Source organism: Salvelinus fontinalis, chromosome 8 (assembly GCF_029448725.1).
Source record: "Salvelinus fontinalis isolate EN_2023a chromosome 8, ASM2944872v1, whole genome shotgun sequence".
Lineage (NCBI taxonomy): Eukaryota > Metazoa > Chordata > Actinopteri > Salmoniformes > Salmonidae > Salvelinus > Salvelinus fontinalis.
This window is the reverse complement of record NC_074672.1, coordinates 11676220-11697151: the sequence shown is the minus strand read 5'-3', so window position 1 is coordinate 11697151 and position 20932 is coordinate 11676220. Positions and strand designations below refer to the sequence as shown.

General features: G+C 44.8%; 2 protein-coding genes across 4 annotated transcripts in view; both read right to left on the bottom strand.

The window, feature by feature from the left end:
- Positions 1-496: 496 nt before the first annotated feature.
- acvrl1 (activin A receptor like type 1) lies at positions 497-17160 on the bottom strand. 3 transcript variants are annotated; one of them, XM_055931044.1, is made up of 11 exons: positions 17056-17160; positions 6935-7007; positions 6459-6488; positions 5385-5621; positions 4798-4994; positions 4528-4627; positions 4106-4252; positions 3330-3605; positions 2799-2996; positions 1717-1847; positions 497-1577 (listed from the first exon to the last, which is right to left on the bottom strand). In XM_055931044.1, the coding sequence occupies exons 2-11, from the start codon at positions 7002-7004 to the stop codon at positions 1431-1433; spliced, it is 1533 nt and encodes a 510-aa protein (XP_055787019.1). In that variant the 5' UTR covers positions 7005-7007; positions 17056-17160; the 3' UTR covers positions 497-1430. The 3 variants fall into 3 exon arrangements, with proteins under 3 accessions (XP_055787019.1, XP_055787017.1, XP_055787016.1); XM_055931042.1 differs by lacking the exon at positions 17056-17160 and adding an exon at positions 16372-17049; XM_055931041.1 differs by lacking the exon at positions 17056-17160 and adding an exon at positions 7174-7200.
- A 2561-nt stretch (positions 17161-19721) lies between these two features.
- Positions 19722-20932, bottom strand: part of LOC129860549 (photoreceptor ankyrin repeat protein-like) — a 4948-nt gene continuing 3737 nt past the window's right edge. Inside the window, exon 5 of the mRNA XM_055931040.1 lies at positions 19722-20932. This exon is cut by the window's right edge and continues 371 nt beyond it. Coding sequence (XP_055787015.1) covers positions 20630-20932 — 303 coding nt within the window. The 3' untranslated portion in view covers positions 19722-20629.

The following is a 20932-nucleotide window of genomic DNA, read 5'->3' as shown; positions in this document are numbered from 1 at the left end:
GTCTGGATGAAATATGATCATAAACCTCTGTATTCTTTTCCTGAATTGTGATTCACAGGTCTGAACTATCAGCTGATAGCTCCTCGGGGAGTGGCATCCTGCGCTGGCATAGAACAGACTGCTTATAAAACCTGTCATTCACAATGCCAACTGACTTCAAATTAACATATGAATAAAATAAAAAAAGTTAAAATGGAAGTCAAAGTGAATATGCAAAAATGCACATTTTGATAATAGTTGTTGATTGTATTGGCCTACGCTAAAAAAAATATATAGCTGAAGATTACTTATTAAGGGATCATTCAGTGGAGTGGACAATTTAGTGTCTGGTACCCTCTGGTGGACAATTATAGAACTGCATGTTCTTTTTCCCTACCAGCGTAACAGCTTTTAGTAGCCTAATTCAGATGACATTTCAGAGTGAGGTGAGCAGCAATTTGCAATCGGATTTGAGTAGGATTACAAATATGCATCCAAAGACAAATGAAACACCCTGTAAACAACGTGATGGTTTTTATTTATTTCCCTTTTCAATATTGTTGAACGGTAGTGATGATAATGATGGTAATTCTGTGCTGAGAGTATTTCAGATATAATTTCAGATTTAAAAACAAACATATATATAATCAACATCGTAAAATATAGAAGTACTTTAACTTTAAAACAGCTTTTAACAGTAAATCCAATGCCAGTGAAAGAAACATTCTATTGTTAAGAGTAGATCGATCTGATTTATTAGTTCTGTGCTTACAATATCATCATGAGTAACAAATTGCAGTAATGGGAGCATTACAAGGGTACTGTATATGGTCAGCTGAAAAGGTTTTCAGGAAATACAAAATAAATCAATACGTATAGATCCTATATAGTGCATCAAAACAATTAAGAAACCAGCAAGGCATTAAACGGCCGCTTGAAATGACCATGCTATGTCCACAAGGCCTCACTGATCCAACGGTGAGACACCCATCCCCACAAGGACATCACATCCACCAAACTCTGAAGATCTCTCAATCCGGTGGGCCCCTAGGAGAGGACAATGTCCATGCTCTATGGAAGACCGGAAGTCAGTGAACTCTTTCAACGGGAGTAATCAGGCAGTTACTGGAAAAGGGTTCTGTCCATAGAATAATCCAAGTCCAAATGTGTCTGTTGCTATGCTTCCCATTCCAGGTCTCAGCAGATAAATAGGCCAAAGCAAATACATGACATTTTTCCGATTGCATTCCTGATTAAATGATCCAGGCAGTATACTCAAGGTTGGCGACGGCCTTTTAGGAAGAAGCACTTGATATATGGGACACAGAGTCTTAAGTAGTAGGAGAGGATATAGATTGTCTCTATATAAGACTATAAGCCCTACTTTTGGTGTGCTGGTTGTAGTCTTATGTTGAGTTCTAGACGTCCCGCTTGCAGTCTGGTGTTGAGGCCTAGAGGTCCATTTTGAGTTTCTCTGTGGGGTAGCCATGGTCCTGGTCCAGCTTGGAGAGAGTCTTTCTGACACGGAGAGCTGTGAGTCGGGCTGGGGGGCTCTGGAACCAACACTCCTTCATTACCTTGGCAATGGAAGCCAGGATCTGTACACAGACATAGATAGAGAGGGGGGGGGAGAGAGAGAGAGAGAGAGAGAGAGGGGGAGAGAGATACCATAAGACAAGAACTGAAAGAGATTTACAAGTCACCCCAAACAAATGCTTGTGTGTGTGTGTTTCTCACCGGGTGCGAGTGCAGTCTGTTGTGCAGACTGGGTCTCTGCTGGTCTACACACACCACCTTCTTCATCTCCTCAAAGCTGGGGTCAGAGGGCACCATGTCAAAGAAGGGCGGCCGGTACTCCTCCACTATCCCTGGAACACACAATCACACACAATGAATACATGTTACAGCACCAGTATGCTTGTGTCTTCATTCCAAGTCAAAGGTCAGCCAACATACCATTTTATGCAATGGTGATGGAGGTGGGGAGGGTTTGGTGGGAAAACGAGACATCGTGACACTCGGTGACATTGAAATAACATTCCAAGATTTCAAGACGGAGAAAACAGAACCGGAGAAGACTACATCAAAGATAAGTCACGCTTATCTTCTCTCAGACTAGGATTGAATCTGCTCTCCGACCTTATTAGATTTGGATTGTATACATATTTCACTTCGTACAGGGACTGAAATAGTACACTGAAGTTGAGAGTGGGACTGTTGGGCTATATATATGTTGGACTAAAAACAGAACTGAGAAATACTGAATCCCTGGACAGAGAGTGTATTGTTCTGGGAGGTCTGGTTGTGTGTGTGTGTGAGAGACCGTGTGTGCGTGCGTGTGCATGTGAGAGAGCATCTGGACTATGTGAGATGGGAGAGTGCTGACACTAGATAAGAGTGTTTATAATTACTAGAGGCCTAATCATGAGAGAGGATATAGACAGAAACACACAGAGACTCCCAGAAAGAACAACATTGTAGTGATGAGAGACATGGGCTATCCCCTCCTACACTCTACAATAGTACTGAGACAGTATAACATGTATTTTCAATACCATTTGCTCCAGTATATGGTATGAAAGTTTTTACTTGTTCGATCATGAGAAACATATCCCAGGTTCCCTTTGGTTCATATTACTCACCGTACAGTAGAGTACAGCACATTTTTAGTAAGTGTATGTGACCCCTGCGGGAATTGAACCCCCGACCTTGACGTTACCAGCGCCACGCTCTTACCAACTGGACCACAGTACATGTTTCAATTAAAGATGATATTGTTTTTGTTGACCTTCTTGTTGCGTGTGTGCGTGTGTGGTTACCGTTGACAATGGTCCTTCTGGAAATCTCCCAGAGAACCAGGCCCAGGGCCCAGATGTCTGTCTGCTTGTACGACTCAAAGATGTCCATGCGGATGGTCTCATCCAGAACCTCTGGGGCCATGTAGCGTTTGGTACCCACCCTGGGGTTGTTCCCCACGTCCAGGTAATCACTGGTCTGAGAATGCATCACAGCCAGGCCTGGAGACACAACAGGGTCATGTTCAGTAGGGAGAAAACATTTTGAAACAGAGTGAAACAGGGAGGTCGTACCTGAACTTGTACAATAATAACACAGATCTTTCTAACACATTTTTTCCTACAGTGTGCCATACTGAACACAACCCACGAACACATTAAAAAGATAGGCATGCTGTCTACGTGGTCTCTCCAGGCGTATCATAAACAGGCAGCAGCAATTCATAGAATGGACTTTGCCCTCCTTTCCCGGTCCATTCCTAGCAGCCTAGCTCTGCTCTTGGTCCCCTCCAGCTCTCTCTCCTTCAGCCGTTTCCTCCCACCTCCTGTTCTTACCCAGGTCGGCGATGCAGCACTGTCCGTTCCTCTTGACCAGGATGTTTCGGCTCTTCAGGTCTCGGTGGGCGATAGCAGGCTTGCCCTGGCAGCTGAGGATCTCTGTGTGGAAGTGGACCAAGCCGCAGGCTACAGACAGGCACATCCTTAGGCAGCCCTCGGGGTCCAGGCTGCTGTACTGGAGGAAGTCGTAGAGACTACCCAGCTCGTGGAAGTGGGTGATCAGCCACAGCTGGGTGCTGGAGTTCTTAGAAGTCATGTCAGATGCTATGAAGCCTGGGGGGAGAGACGACAACGAAGCATGTTAACGATGAGATCTTGTGTTAGCGTTGGTAGGAATCGAAGAATACAGTAGACCAGGGTTCACCAGCTGGCGGCCGCTGGGTTGTTTTATTACGTATTCTCACACGTAATGGAGAGACGTGACCGTTTACAAACGGAAGCAAGATTGTCTTAGTCAAATATTATGTCTGTTTGGGCTTCTTGCGGTCTACAAATGATTTGGAATTATGTTCCGGGCCGCCCGACAATCCGCTCAACAAACAAAAAAATCTAGTTTATGATCCCTGCAGTAAACTCTTGACAGGTGCACACTGGGTTGTCACAGTGCATTTCCCCAGTCACAATGTAGAAAGAAATACATTCATTGCACTTGATACAGGTCTCTGTTTGCGCCGGTTTAGTGCAAGCAATTAGTCCAGTCCAAAACCATAGCACCAGGAGACGACTGTATTTGTCTCGTTGCACAACACGGGTTCCAGGTTACGCCGACTCACCCAGGATGTTGTCATGTCTGAGCTGCACAGTGTTGTAGATCTCAGTCTCTCTGAACCAGGACTGTTCATCTCTAGAGGAGAAGATCTTCACTGCAACACTCTCTCCCATCCAGGTGCCCCTCCACACCTCTCCATACCGGCCCTTACCTGGGGATAGAAGGACAGGGGACAGAGACACAAAGACTTCTCAGACATAACAGCAGCTATGGAGGGGATTAGTATAGCCTCGCCTCAAGCCACTGTGTCTAGTAGACTAGTAGTGCTTGAGATTACCCTTGTTTTATTTAGAAGGTTTTTGAGACACTGGCGAGTGAGTTCACGGGGTCTGTATAGCGCTGCGGCTATGGACGAATGAGAGACTGACAGAGAGAGCGAGACTGATAGAAAAGGAGGCAGGGAATTAAGTGAGGGGGATGACTCACCGACACACTCGACCAGAGAGATCTGCCGAGCCATGGTCCTCTGCACCAGGTACGGCAGGCCAGTCCCACTGCCTGAGGTACAGAACTCGTCGAAGATTTCCTACACAGAGAGAGTCACACAGGTCAAGGATCACAGCCGCCTGCCACTGGTTTTTAAGTAGCAATTCCATTACATAAACATATTATTGCTAAAGCACCTGGGATCTTGCTAGTGATTCTATGACATCATTTCCTCCTGTGCATATCAATTAAATTAAGTCCCATTCTTACCCCGTAGGTAGGGTCTGCCCCACTGGGCACCTTGAGCATGGAGACGTCACGGTCCTCTCTGTAGCCCAGCCTGTGGTGCTGTCGTCTGGAGCGTAGCCACAGCACCAAACCACACACAGCCACGGACAGGATCAGCAACACCAGCAGAGGGACTGCTACCAGCAGAATCACGCTGTCCTTCTCACTCGTAGGCTCAACTAATGGACAACGGACACATGGGCATACAGGCAAGAGTGAGTAGCAGTACAACGACAGACTTTGAAGCTGCCCACAGTGCTGTTCAAACTGGTCAGGACCTCCAACCAGATACGATAGAGACGATGTTACTCCAGAAACGTTTATTTTGTATAAAAAGAAAGTTGGTCATATGACATACAGCATCTTATTATTAACGCATGGCATTTCCCCTGTCGGCCACCAGGGGGCACCAGACACTGAGTTTCCATTAGAAGCCTGTATGACTGAGGTTTGAATCCTTACCTGATTAGAGGGGAAGGATAAAAAACCATGGAACCTCAAGGCCCAGATATGACAAGGGGTTCTAGACTGTTTGAAAGGAAGTTCTAGCGAAGCTGCAGTGTTCTGACCTGGGTCTGGGGGAGCGGTGGTGTTGACGTTACAGAGGTTCTTGGTGCAGCAGTGGACGTACAGTCCCTGGAAGCTGGTGTAACACTGTTCCTTGTAGTGGTCCCTCTGGAAGCAGCCCCTCTCCTCTCTGCCATGCACCTTGGTGTAGAAGCAGTAGTCACCCCTACAGGTGCCGTTCCTACACGTCCCCTTCTTGTTTTCACATGTACACAGCAGGTCGGTGACGCCGTCAGGGCCTGGAGAGAGGGAACCGCCAAGTGTGTGAGCTGTGTGCGTATATATACACACAAACAGACACACACAGACGATTTGGACTGTTCTGTACACTACTGTCTGGCAAACGCTTCCGGAGCATCAAGTCATAGCTTCTATCGCCAAGCAATAAAAGTGTTGAACAGGTAACCGATGGCTGCACACCCTCATCCACGGACTATCTGCACTGACTCCATGCACACGCTCAGGTCTATACACACACGCACTTACATCATCACTCTCACACACAGTCTGACGCCACATACACATATATCATGCACACACACTCTCACCACATAATCTACTATTTATTAATCTACTTTTTATTATATATCCTGCTGCCCAGTCACGTTTTATCCCCTGCCCCTGCCTACATGTACATATTACCTCAACTTCCACTGTATCCCTGCACATTGATATGGTTCTGGTACTAGTCTTGTATATACAGTAGCTTGCATTTTATTTCTCGTGGGTTTTAATTTTTATCTGACCTAGCTTTGCTTTCCATGCTTAAAAAAAGAAAAATCCTATTCTGGACTATCTAATTCGACCCTCTGACGTTGACCTCTGCATTGTTGAGGAAGAGCTTGCAAGTAACCGTTCACCTGGATTGTTTGCACCGGTTGCATTCTGTCATGTGACACATTTCCTAGGATTCGATGCGACACACACAATCTCAATCTATCGGGCCTTTCTCCATCTGTAATGTGTATGTAAACTCTAGTGTCATTTTTTGCCAACATTGTTTCCGTCGGGAGTGTGATACCGAGGACTAGTGAAGAGCAACTGTGGTTCACATTATAACACAGCAACAAACTTACCCTCTGACGGCGATCCCACAGATGACTGATCTGCAAAATATAAAAGCAATGTGAGAAAGAGCAGGTCTGGTGGGCCTGCATTGGGCTGGGTAGAGTATAGAGGCCTCAATGGAGACCAGAGAGGTGAGGAAGTGGTCACTGAGGGACTGAAGGCTTTCTCTCTTTTTCTCCCTGAGGCCTGCAGGTCAGAGGTCGCAGCAGCAGCAGCACTCGCACAGGCACGGCAGGAAGACGCAGACTTCCTCTGCTCTATTGTTTCACTACAGTACGACAACGAGCACTTCTCATCTACACACGCATCTGCACCTAGCTGATTCCCCAGCAGCAGCAACAAACTCACTCACACTCAGATACACACCAGCACAGATACACAAGATATACAACACACATACACACACGGGTGATTACGTAAGCTAGCACACTCAAATGATACACACAGCCACACACACACACGGCCACATTCTTTGCTGACCTACCTGCATGAGCTGTGGAGATCCACAGGCACATCCCAGCCAGCAGCACCGTGACCATGGCAGCACCCCCCATTCTCTGTCAGAGAGACAAGACAACGATTAGAGCTGCAGCGATTATGCTTTGTCACAGTATATTGGTCTTTCGGCACTCGATGTAAGATACGGGACAGACAGTTCTCTCTCTCTCTCTCACACTGTTTCATAAACTCCTGAGCAGCTTCACAATCAATATCAACTTCTACCTTTCCTCTCATTTTCCCTCTCCTCTCTCGAACTCTCTCTTGGCTCCTACCAATTTGTCCTCCAACTCTCTCTCTCTCTCTGAGCATGATAGCCTAGGCCCGGCTGCTGTGGCTAAGCTGACTGGGCATCTCTGAAATGAAAACACCAAATGGAAACAGCTGCCGCAAGATCGACGCAGCTCCGGCCCAGCAAACATTCCTACAACATTGAGTAACGACACAATGGAGTCCACAATTTGGGTTCCGGCTAACGTTAGCATGACAACATCAGGCCCAGCTGCAGGTTGGAGCCACACAGCTCTAGTCATTCCCACTGACTCCCAGTCTGTCAGCAGAGGAAGTTGTGAGGTCAGAAACAACAACAGAGCGAGCGTCAGGCCCAGGGTCCAGTCAGTCTGCCTGCTCTGTAATTGGAGTGGGTGGTGGTTTGGATAGAAGAGGGGGTTTAGTTAGGGAACGGCAGCACTCTGCACTGCCCGGCCCTGTGTGTTTGTGTGTCAAACCCCTGTGGGTGTGTGTGTGTGTGTGTGTGTGTGCGTTCTGCTCGTGTTTGTGTACTGTATAGCAAGCTACCCAGGCCCAGACACAGGCCTGTCAGCTCCATGGTTGCCTGGATCACAGTGTAAATATTGATTGCTATGCTTCCTGCCATTGAGAAGCCGCACCCTGGAAGGAGACTCAGGTCTGCTCATTGTGTGTGTGTGTGTGTGTGTGTGTGTGTGTGTGTGTGTGTGTGTGTGTGTGTGTGTGTGTGTGTGTGTGTGTGTGTGTGTGTGTGTGTACCTGCTCATTGTTTAGGTCTGCGCTGCTGTGGGTCACGCAAGCTAGAGAGGATAGAGGCTGGGTTTCTACGCAATGAGACAGGGTTAGTTTCAGCATTCTTTTGGTGTTGTGTGTAATTTAGGCTGATGTACTGAACAGGGGTGTGTGGCTACTGACTGGTGTGTGTGGCCATCTTTTGGAGTAGTGCTAGTGCCCTGCCATAGTAGCAAAGAAAGAATATTGCTGCTCTGTCAAACCAGTTAAGGAACCAGGCAGGCTTATTAAACTATAGCGTAGTGCACCATTTTATAACCCACCACCTACCATCATTAAATTGACACTCATGCAGTTCCACAAGTCACGTACTGCGTGATATCATGGGAAAACATGGGTCATGTTTCTGAAACGGCTAAGCAACGAAAACTGCCTACAGGATATTTGGCAGACTGACTTAGAGATATTGCACAAACAATGAAGGCTTGAAATGAAATGCCACATGCTGCAACTGTCTGTGTTGACCCAGAGCCCCAACTATCCTCAGGAGAACTGTGGAGCCAGTTAATGTACCACTCAGTTGAGGAGGCTGCTGAGGGGAGGACGGCTCACAATAACGGCTGGAACGGAGTCCAGGGAATGGCAGCAGCAACATGGAAACCATGTGTCTGATGTATTTGATACCATTCCAAGCATTCCGCTCCAGCCGTTACCAAGAGCCCCGTCCTCCTCAATTAAGGTGCCACCAACCTCCTGTGGTACCGCTCAATGACGTATAAACACAATACACTACAATGTATGTCTATGATAACACAACACAACCAGACAGTTTGTGAAATCAGCTTCCTATTTTGTTGATGGCTGCTTGGGCTCCAAAGCAAAGTAATTCAGTTGAATCATCATACCAAAACAACAATCTGTCCATGTGAAAATACTGGCAAAACAGGCCGCAACTTTTGTTGTTGCACAAATTGTGTGGCTCCAGCTCAACTCAAGCATCTTGATATGAGAACACCACAGAGTTCTGGTTTGGCAATGAGGAACAAGGCCGCGAGACCACGATCAGGGTTCTCAGCTCAGCAGCTGTACCCCATCTCCATCACGGTGCATTATTAGACACTGACTAGGAGAGGGTTTGATACTATTTCCTGTCCCGTGCATCCCTTGAGAAAGGCCTAGCAGCTGAAACTTCAGAGCTGCCTTGCGTTGAATTGAATAAAAACGTCTAAAGTAAAGCAAGAGAAACTTTTTGGGGCGCACGCATGCACGCTATTTTTCACTGTATCATGTAGCAGTCTACATATCCGCTGTGTTTTAATATGGGCCCTTAGGAAGACAAATATTCTGTAAACAGCTCCACCCATTGAATTGGCCTATTCTCCATGGAGGAGCACTAACCATACTGTCTGTCTCTGATTCCCCCTCTCGCCCAGATCTACCATAAGATCTGGGTAGAGATGAGTAATCTGCCTTAGCCATCGCAGACAGGCAGAGGCAGACCAGTCACACACACAGCCCACTTCCTTTCTCTATTTTCCTGCCGTTTGGCTCTACTCTGTCCACAACACCACGGCGGTCACACCGACCCGTGGGAAAACACAGCCATTGTCATCTCTTCCTCTCATCTTAAAAGCTTTGACTTCACAGTCCCATCTCCCATTCCATCTGGATTACATTTATGTTGCGGTGGGGGGAAAGGCAACCCAGCTAGCACATAACGTTCTGAGAACCATGTTTCTTAGAGCATGGTGGTACCGAACTGTCTGTTCAAGCAGTTGGCAAACAGTTCGGACACTCATCGGTAAAACCCAAGACATGCAACCAGAGGTCTCTACACAGGTCCAGAACCGAGGCTGGGAAACGCACAGTATTAAATAGAGCCATGACTACATGGAACTCTCTGGTAACCCAGGTAACTCAAGCTAGCAATAAAACCACACGCCTTACGGCACAACGGGGACTGTGAAGAGACTGTTTTTTTGTATTCTATTATGTAGGTGGGTGGCCTTGCATGAGCCTTGTCTTGTGTGAGCCGGAACGGCTCATAGGGCAGGAGCCGTCTCCTCTTTCTGAAGCGTGAGACAGAGGCAGGAGATAATGTAGTATTATGTAGTGTTATGTAGTATTATGTAGTGTTATATAGTATTATGTAGTGTAGTGTTATATAATATTATGTAGGGTTATGTATATTATGTTTATTATGTATATTATATTATGTATATTAGTTTTTTTATTTGTTGTTTTGTTTCCTGTTTGGAACCCAGGAAAAGTAGCCACTGCCTTGGCAGCGGCTAATTGGGGATGCCAATAAATACTTCTAAAAATACTACTTGGTTAGAGCTTGGTTTTCTTATGGTTATTTTGCATACAACCTTCCCACAACATTCTGGGAATGGTGCAGGAGTTACTTGGCTTTGAAACATTCTCAGCACATTTAAAGAACTTGACAAAATAACGTTATTTTCTTGGTATTTCATTACTTTAACAGAACGTTTCCTAAAAGTTCAAACATGGTTACATTTAATTACGTTTGGTAATGTTCCAAGAACGTTTTCTCCAACTGGTTTAAGATTGGGAATGTTCTCAAATAGTTCCGAGAACGAAACAACGTTCTTCTGTAGGAATTTCAGTACTTCAGCACAACGTTTTCTGCAGGTTTACGCATAGTTCAATTTGAATTCATGTTCTCAAAACATTAAGAAAACTTTACATAAAAACCACAAGAAAGCATTAGGGAATTCAAAGAACGTTCTAAGAATGTTATTTAAAAACAAATACAATCCATTCTTAGCGTCAACAAAGCTCTCTCAAGCCTCTATCTTGTTAAGTGTGTTCAGGTGTGTTGGCCTTGCCCACTAATTGGCCTTGCACACTAATTGGCCACACCTGATCATAATGAGTGCTTGTTTCCTTTGAAATGGGGTCTGTTTGAACCGACTAAAATTAACAGCTTTGTATGAGTTAACATCCTGGTGGCACAGTAGACGAATTCCATTGATAGAAAACAGAACACCATTCATTTGAATCTCACTGATGCCGTGCCACAAGTTAATTTCCCTCCAAATACACCTCTGCTGTTTTCAATCAGGATCTCAGCGATCACTGCCTCATTGCCTGCATCCGCTATGGGTCCGTGGTCAAACGACCACCCCTCATCACTGTCAAACGCTCCCTAAAACACTTCTGCGAGCAGGCCTTTCTAATCGACCTGGCCGGGGTATCCTGGAAGGATATTGACCTCATCCCGTCTGTAGAGGATGCCTGGTCGTTCTTTAGAAGTAATTTCCTCACCATCTTAAATAAGCATGCCCCTTTCAAAAAATGTAGAACTAAGAACAGATATAGCCCTTGGTTCACTCCAGACCTGACTGCCCTCGACCAGCACAAAAACATCCTGTGGCGGACTGCACTAGAATCGAATAGTCCCCGCGATATGCAACTTTTCAGGGAAGTCAAGAACCAATACACGCAGTCAGTCAGGAAAGCAAAGGCTAGCTTTTTCAAACAGACATTTGCATCCTGTAATTCTAACTCCCAAAAGTTTTGGGACACTGTAAAGTCCATGGTGAATAAGAGCACCTCCTCCCAGCTGCCCACTGCACTGAGGCTAGGAAACACTGTCACCACCGATAAATCCACGTTAACCGAGAATTTCAATAAGCATTTCTCTACGGCTGGCCATGCTTTCCTCCTGGCTACCCCAACCCCGGCCAACAAATCCGCACCCCCCACAGCTACTTGCCCAAGCCTCCCCAGCATCTCCTTCACCCAAATCCAGATAGCAGATGTTCTGAAAGAGCTGCAAAACCTGGACCCGTACAAATCAGCTGGGCTAGACAATATGGACCCTCTCTTTCTAAAATTATCGGCTGCCATTGTTGCAACCCCTATTATTAGTCTGTTCAACCTCTCTTTCGTATCGTCCGAGATCCCTAAAGATTGGAAAACTGCCCTGGTCATCCCCATCTTCAAAGGGGGTGACACTCTAGACCCAAACTGTTACAGACCTATATCCATCCTGCCCTGCCTTTCTAAAGTCTTCGAAAGCCAAGTTAATAAACAGATCACTGACCATTTCGAATCCCACCGTACCTTCTCCGCTGTGCAATCCGGTTTCCGAGCTGGTCACAGGTGCACCTCAGCCACGCTCAAGGTATTAAACGATATCATAACTGCCATCGATAAAAGACAGTACTGTGCAGCCGTCTTCATCGACCTGGCCAAGGCTTTCGACTCAGTCAAACACCGTATTCTTATCGGCAGACTCAACAGCCTTGGTTTCTCAAATGATTGCCTCGTCTGGTTCACCAACTACTTCTCAGATAGAGTTCAGTGTGTAAAATCGGAGGGCCTGTTGTCCGGACCTCTGGCAGTCTCTATGGGGGTACCACAGGGTTCAATTCTCGGGCCGACTCTTTTCTCTGTATATATCAACGATGTCGCTCTTGTTGCGGGTGAATCCCTGATCCATCTCTACGCAGACGACACCATTCAGTATACGGCTTCCTATTTTGCAACAAAGCCTCCTTCATTCTCGCCGCCAAACATACCCTCGTAAAACTGACTATCCTACCGATCCTTGACTTCGGCGATGTCATTTACAAAATAGCCTCCAACACTCTACTCAGCAAACTGGATGCAGTCTATCACAGTGCCATCCGTTTTGTCACCAAAGCCCCATATACCACCCACCACTGCGACCTGTATGCTCTCGTCGGCTGGCCCTCGTTACATATTCGTCGCCATACCCATTGGCTACAGGTCCTCTATAAGTCTTTGCTAGGTAAAGCGCAGCCTTATCTCAGCTCACTGGTCACGATAACAACACCCACGCATAGCACGCACTCCAGCAGGTATATTTCACTGGTCATCCCCAAAGCCAACACCACCTTTGGCCGCCTTTCCTTCCAGTTCTCTGCTGCAAATGACTGGAACGAATTGCAAAAATCGCTGTAGTTGGAGACTTATATCTTCCTCACTAACTTTAAACATCAGCTATCTGAGCAGCTAACCGGTCGCTGCAGCTGTACACAGCCCATCTGTAAATAGCCCATCCAATCTACCTACCTCATCCCCATATTGTTTTTATTTACTTTTTTGCTCTTTTGCACACCAGTATCCACTATCTGTACTTGGAGTTAAAAACAGTTAACCTAAGCTAGCAGTGTTATTTGAAGTCGAAACACTCAGTGAATGTTTTAAGGAAGTTATTCAAAAACATCCAAATAACCTTAACATTTTGTTCAAAACATTCATAACTTTTAGACAATGTTCTCAGAACATTATTTAATTACCTTCAAATAACCTATCATTTCCATTCTCAGGACATCAATAAAACATCCCAGGAAAACTTTAGTACAGCTCAGGAACCATAGTACAGCTCAGGAAACCTATAGCTTCGTTCACAGTACCAATGGGAAACCAAAAACGTACGTTCCCACAACTTCCAAGGAGCCAAATGTGCTAGCTAGGAAGCAACCAGTGGAAGAGGCTACAGCAAACTGACTCCAACCTCCTGCAATGGGCCTCTATCTGCCTAATGCAACTGAAGGAACTCTGCTACTCTTCTGCATGAATAAAAGTGTCTGCTAAATGGCACATATACAATATATACAAGTCATTTGTACGACAACTGACTGCATAGCTCAGATGACAGAACAATATCTAGCTACAATACATGGCCAATAGTATGTGGACACCTGATCAACGAACATCTCATTTCAAAACCATGGGCATTAACATGGAGTTGGTCCCCTCTTTGCTACTATAACAGCCAATCACTCTTCTGGGAATGCTTTCCACTAGATGTTGGAACATTGCTGCGGGGATTTGCTTCCATTAATCCACAAGAGCATTAGTGAGGTCGGGCACTGATGTGGGGCGATAAAGCCTTCCAATTAGGCCTTCAAATTCATCCCAAAGGTGTTTGATGGGGTTGAGGTCAGTGCTCTGTGCAGGCTAGTCAAGTTCTTCACACTGATCTCGACAAACCCTTTCTGTATGGACCTCACTTTGTGCATGGGGGCATTGTCATGCTGAAACAGGAAAGGGCCTATCCCAAACTGTTGCCACAAAGTTGGAAGAAAATAATAATCTAGAATGTTATTGTATGCTGTAGGGTTAAGATTTCCCTTCACTGGAACTGAGGGGCCCGATCCACGAAAAACAGGCACAGACTATTTTTCCTCCTCCACCAAACTTTACAGTTGGCACTAATAATATGCATTTGGGTAGGTAGGGTTTTCCTGGCATCCACCAAACCCAGATTCATCCATTGGACTGCCAGATGGTGAAGAGTGATTCATCACTCCAGAGAACGTGTTTCCAATGCCAGCAAGTTTGGCATTGCACATGGGGATTTTAGGCTTGTGTGCGGCTGTTCGGCCATGGAAACCCATTTCATGAAGCACCCGACGAACAGTTTTTGTGCTGACGTTGCTTCCAGAGGCGTTTGGAACTTGGTAGTGAGTGTTGCAACCGAGGACAGAAGATTTTTTCGACGATACACGCTTCAGCACTCGGCGGTCCTGTTCTGTGAGCTTGTGTGGCTTACCACGTCACAGCTGAGCCGTTGTTGCTCCTAGATGTTTCCACTTCACAATAACAGCACTTACAGTTGACCGGGGCAGCTCTAGCAGGGCAGACATTTGACAAACTGACTTGTTGGAAAGGTGGCCTCCTATGACGGTGCCACATTGAAAGTCACTGAGCACTTTGGTATCCATTCTACTGCCAATGTTTGTCTATGGAGATTGCATGGCGGTGTGCTTTTATACACCTGTCAGCAACGGGTGTAGCTGAACTAGCCGAATCCACTAATTCGGAGTGGTGTCTACATACTTTTGACCATGTACTGTATATCTTTAATTATTAATCTTTCACTGTTTATCCACAGATAGCCATGACTGTTTAGCATCTGTTGTTTAGTAAAGGCTTTACAGCTTTAATCCTGTGATTGTTGTGACTCAGAGCTTTTTATGATGAGAGACTTGTCTGGTCTGGTATGTCTGATTGTATCTGCATTAGACAGACGTGACAAAGCCAGGCTTAGCGTTTGTCTACATGCTTCAATTACATCCCATTTGGCAACTTATTCCCTATTTAGTGCACTACTTTTGACCAGGGCCCATATGACTCTGGTCAAAAGTAGTGCACTATGTAAGGGATAATGTGCAATTTGCGACGCACCCATTGTGTGTGTTCTCTTCTCACATGTGAGGTAGGATCAGCTTTCCCTCTATACCCCCATGCTTAAACCAACATGATGATAAAATTATAAAAGGCAAAGACATATCTTTTAAGGAAACAAAATACTTCAAGGGATTTGAAAACCTCAGAGCTACGGCACAATAGGGCCTAATTTCTTTTGTGTAAAGCACCAATAGGCATTGGATTCAGCTCATGCAAAAGTTGATGTACAGCATTTGCATGAATTGCAATACAGTTCTGCAAATTCAAATATTTAAAGGAATATTCATATTGTATTTAATCATAAGGCCTTCTGCTAGAACCGTTTAGTCATTGTGAAGATGCTAAAACACTGAAAATATGCAGCTGTAGGGAACCATGGTGGCTGAGGTGTGTTGAGAGTTTGTTCCTTCACACCTGAGTGAGAGAAGAGTTTGCAGTAACAAAACATGCCTCCATGGCTGTTGTGTTGTGTTCCACCCACAGGTCTATGTAATCACACCAGGCAGCTCAACTACAGGTGGCCTACATCATGTCTCATCATAGCCCATACAGCACTATATAAATTAGTAATGATGAGAAAGATCTACTGGGGCCATATTTATATAGCATCTCAGAGAAGGAGTGGTGATGTAGGAACAGTTTTGAATTTAGATCATAATGAATAAGGGGGGACCTGATACTAGATCAGCACTCCTACTCTGAGACACCTTATGAATACTGCCCCTGATCTAGCATCATGTCGCCTCTGACCATAGAATCGTACTTATGATTTAAAAGGCTAAACTGATCTTAGATCGGCAGCACTGCCACGCAGAGACGCCTTATGAATACGGGCCCTGGGTTTTGCTTTGAATGGACTCAATATAAGGCACACGTTTTGCAATGGTCAGCTATTCTGTAACCTGCACCGTGCCTTGGAGTGAAATGTCATCGCTAAACTGAAGACAATCTAGAGTGCAGGTGTTCTAGCCAATAAGCACCGCTGTCGATTGGCGCTTTTCTGATGTGGTCAATGTGGGAGATATGTCAGTTAGGCATCAGTATTTCATAGCCTACAACATTCTAATCATAACAGAGACTTGTAAAAACGAAGTTTACCTACCTATTTTATTTAAAACAGCTATCCATACCTAGACAAAAGGTTAAACGAATAGGCAACAGCTGTCACAAATGTCAGATTAAATGTGCAGCGTACTAAATATTCAACATAACACTCAAATCACAAAACAATATTAATTTTAAGACTTTTACCCGGTTTTTTTTCCTTTTAAGCGCAGCTTCTTGCTTTTCACGAAGAAGCCAAATTATGTATCACCACAGACATGCGCCACGTTGGTCCCATATTATAAACAAAATATGTCTTTTAAACTAAAGTGTTAAAAGACAACCAAAATGAATGTATTAGATACGTCTTCCATTCATATGTCAACCTTTGAGTTCGGTGAAAGTTTTCAGTCCCAGATGTTGAATCCTAAAATCTCTCCACATCCTTTCCTGTTTCGATGCGAATCAACCTCAGTATTTTTATATGGCGCTCCTCTCAACTTTATGTCAAATAATTTCAGTTCTGCTACAATGAAACGACTCTAAACTGAATATCCACGATACCTGACGGGAAAATGAACGCCCGTTCTTTCGGTCTAAGATATATGGTCCGTCCAAGTTTACCAGATTTGTCTCGTCTCAAGCGCGGCGCTGTGACGCTATATCTCGGTCTAAAATCTTTGACTGATAAACCGAAAACACGAAGCCGAGCTGGAACATAGGCTAGACGTCAGCCTTCCGCTATGAAATAAGTTCACAAACAGCCCATGGCTCCATCTCGATAAAGTAGCCTACGTAGCCTGCCTAGGAACCTTCAACCCAGCTTTGCTCTGTTCCTGATTCAAACGCAAGATTAGGCCTACAGAGATTTTAAATAAAATTGTGTCCCACCCCTCATTGTCTCGAACGGGGTCTGGCTGGAATGTGCTCTCTCAGAGCAGTTTTCCTGTTGCTGGCAAACCTCTTATTTTCTCCTCTGGTTTTCCCTCTTGCAGCCTGTCGTATACGAAGACTACAATTACAGGGCAGATGTGGCTTTGGGTCTTTCAGTGATGCGAGTTTAAGAGATAGACTGTAGTAAATACGTTATAACCACATAATTAGGCATCAAGCAGACAACATTTTTACACTTGAACTTTAATCATAACTTCCTTATTAGGCCTTAACATACACTGTGTGTGTGTATGTGCTGTTTTTTTGTGTGATGCTCACTGTCTTTGTATCACTAACACTGTCTGTCTCATCTGACTATGAGCTGTGCATGGAGACTGGACTGAAGACAGACAGTGTGACACCCTATTCCCTATGCAGTGCACTTTTGACCAGAGCCATAGCACTCTCATCAAATGTAGTACACTACATAGGGCATAGGGTGTCATTTTGGACACACCCTCTCTGAGACAGCCAGTCCCAATTCACTAACTACCCCTCCTCTTACCCCTTGGACCTAACCCTTCAGGGTTTGCAGAGCTAACTGAGTAATGGATGATGACACACTAACTGTTAATGGTATTACAACTGGTATACGGTCTCATTTCGCTCTTGTGTTACAGCAACAAACACTATTTTTCTATTTGTTACTATATTAGGCACATATCCTCCTCAGAAGGACAGTCGGAGCTCTAGGAGAATATTGCGCTATTTTAGCCAGCTTTGGTCATCATGAAATATCCTTTAAAAGGAAGTCTGCAAGGCTTCTGGTCTAAACCCAGTAAATATAGCTATCTAGACCCAGTGTATCAATTTTTGTTCTAATACTGAACTGTTCATCTCTCACAATGATCCAAATATGACTTGCCTCCTTTATGGGAATGTTACACTATACTGATGTGTGGGTGAGATCTTTTCTTCATTTGAGTAATGTGAATTCCTTCATCTCATGGTCCCGAATATTATCCTCTTGGCCTATGTACAGCAGCTAGATACACAGCTGGGAGGCCTCACATCAACAATCTCAGGGAAGAGAGAGCAAAATGTTTTTCTTATTTTGAGCAGCAGCAGCATGTATTTTCCCTTCCCCACATTAATCTGTGAGCTGTTGAGATCCGGGTTGTTCTCAGCATTCTTTCAGTGCCAGGCAACACCATGGAAAGAGAATGATATGTCATTCAATGTCTATGGGCAGCACAGTGTGTCTCTGTTTTCTCCAGGCCTCACTGAAACTCTTTGTTTTGTTGTTGTGCAATAATCGCACAGGACAAGATTGAATAGAATGGAGAGAAAGTCTGGGCAGTCTGCTTTGACATTCAACAATCTTTGAAAGAAATGGTCTACAGAACACATTATAACAGATTAGAAATAATCATTTAAAAGGCTTAATCGAATTACAAAAACAACTAAACTGCAGTCTAACCACTTGATTTGCTGTAAAGATGAGGGGTGGGAATATAAGATTGGCGATAGAACTTCCTTTCCAAGAAAGGTTTAGCAGTTCTGGAAATATATATGAACTTTCTGTGCACTATGTAGGGAATTGGGTACCATTTGCAACGCACTCTCCGTCTTTAGTCACGGGTTCTAACCTGGCCTCTCTCTGACCTCCATAAGACTCTTGTTTCAATGTTGACTTTATATTGACTAGTTCCCCAACTGTAAAACGGAACTGAAACTAAATACTTCAGAGATACTGTGAGAAAGTTTCTCTGGGTTCACTGGGTATGTTAATCTACTGGCATGAAAGTTGATAAGGGATTTTTGGTAAATTTTTCAATTCTTGCATTAGTTTTGATCTTATTCCTCCCCCCAAAAACATTTTGTCTGTTTGTTGAGTTCGTTTTTCCAACTTGGTCTTGTTTGCTCTACAGACTGGTATTTCTGGTCCGGGGATGACAGTTCTTATCATCTACAAATACCCTAATTCATTATTCATTTAAACAAACCAGTCATATGTGTTCTCCTCCTGTTTTTAAACATTTGAATGGATATTCATTAGGCCTATTGTATCTATTCCTATTGGTGGAGACATTTCTGATGTATCAATGGCTTTTGACTGGGAAAATTCACTACCCATATGTCTCTTTCCAAGTCTTTAAAGAGGGTCATAGAATAGGTATTGAAGAATAACCATCACATTAGGGCAGCTACAGACACAAGCTTATTCCTACTCCACACTAGACTCAGCGATATGACGTAGATGCAGAGAGTAAACAGCATTAATGGGTCAATTTCCGCAACAACGAAGATCGTTGAAGTTCGATGCTCAACTTCTCCACTGTTTTGATCCCGTGGCTCCCACGCTGTAACAGCGTGAAGCGAACCCGTGTACATGCGCAGATACTGTGTGTGACTGTGTGAGAGCGAAGTCTTGCATCTCGCTCATCTCAATATCCATGGTGATGCTCGTGGCGACGTCATTTCGCTGAGTCTACCTTTAACAGTTGCACTGTATTTACAGTGCATCTGTTAACATAGCTAAGACTTCTGAGTAAGTTTGTGCCACGTAATAATAAAGTCACTCAGTGTCTGGCTTATCTAAGAACCTGAGCCTCATCAAAACTGAGGTTATCCCTGATTTAACTAGCCCGGTGTAACGAGTGCGCTGAGAATCAGGAAGCAAGTTCAGGGAGTGAGTGTTTTAATAAACGAATGAAACAATACACATAACACTAACAACGCACCGACATGAAAACAGAGCCAATAACACCCGAGGAAAGAACCAAGGGGAGTGACAGATAAAGGGAAGATTATCAAGGAGCTGATGGAGTCCAGGTGAGTGTCTTGAGGCGCAGGTGCGCGAGACGACGGTGACAGTTGTGCTGGGTAATCAGCAGCCTGATGACCAAGAGGCCAGAGAGGGAGTATACGTGATATCTGGTCCCAGATCTGTTTGTGCTGTCTTTCCAACTCCTATGGTCATTGTTATGTTAAGAATTGGCAGGAGCTATTCATCATTTGAAAAACTCATGGTAATGTCCTGCTTCTCTTTCAGTAAGTGCAAATAGAAATTTGACATTTCTTTGCTATGGCTCTGGTTCCTTCACAGTTTCGATTAGTTAGTTGTTTCAGACGTGCTGTATGTTAAGAAGGCGGAAGCCCAAACAAACTCTACTGATCTTTTTAACGACTGACTCCCCAAAAATTAAACAACAAAATAAGTTAACATATAAAAAGCATATTCCTCTTGATAGATACATGAATAGTAAAGTCTAGGAATGTTCAGGCCATTTCAGTAAGTCCTTACAGCATATCCCAATCAAGAGGAAAAACAACAGTCCATCCATTAGTCTTAGTCTGGCTCAGATGCTAGTTTCCACCCATGTTATTGGAGACACCACTGCACAGCTGAATCTGGGCTTCCATGATGGCCCCGGAAAGGGGCCACCACAGGGGAGCTGTCCCCTCGTCGTTCTTATATGACATCATCACAGATTGGAGTTAGTAAGAGATGGCAGCACAGAGGCCGTTCTATTCTCTCAGGGTTCTGTGCCCTCACTCTGTGGCAGTTTACAAACAGACAGCTGGCAATTTAACTTGCCTTGGCGGGCTCCTTGGCATTGGCCGCCACCTTGGCTGCCTTCATTTTAGATTTCTCAAGTGCCTTCTCTTGCACTCCCTTCTCTTCCTCTAATTTCTCCTTTTCCCTTTTCTTCTCCTGCTTATCCGATTTGTACTTCCAGACTGGAGGCTCCAGGTGGCCCTTGTGCCTCTTTGTCTTCTTCGCCTTCTTGGGTGTTTTTTCCGCAGACTTAGTGAAGGTGATCGTGGGGATGCAGCCGTACGGGAAGACACTGTTCCGATTCACCAAGGAATGGGGGAGGAAGTTCTGGAC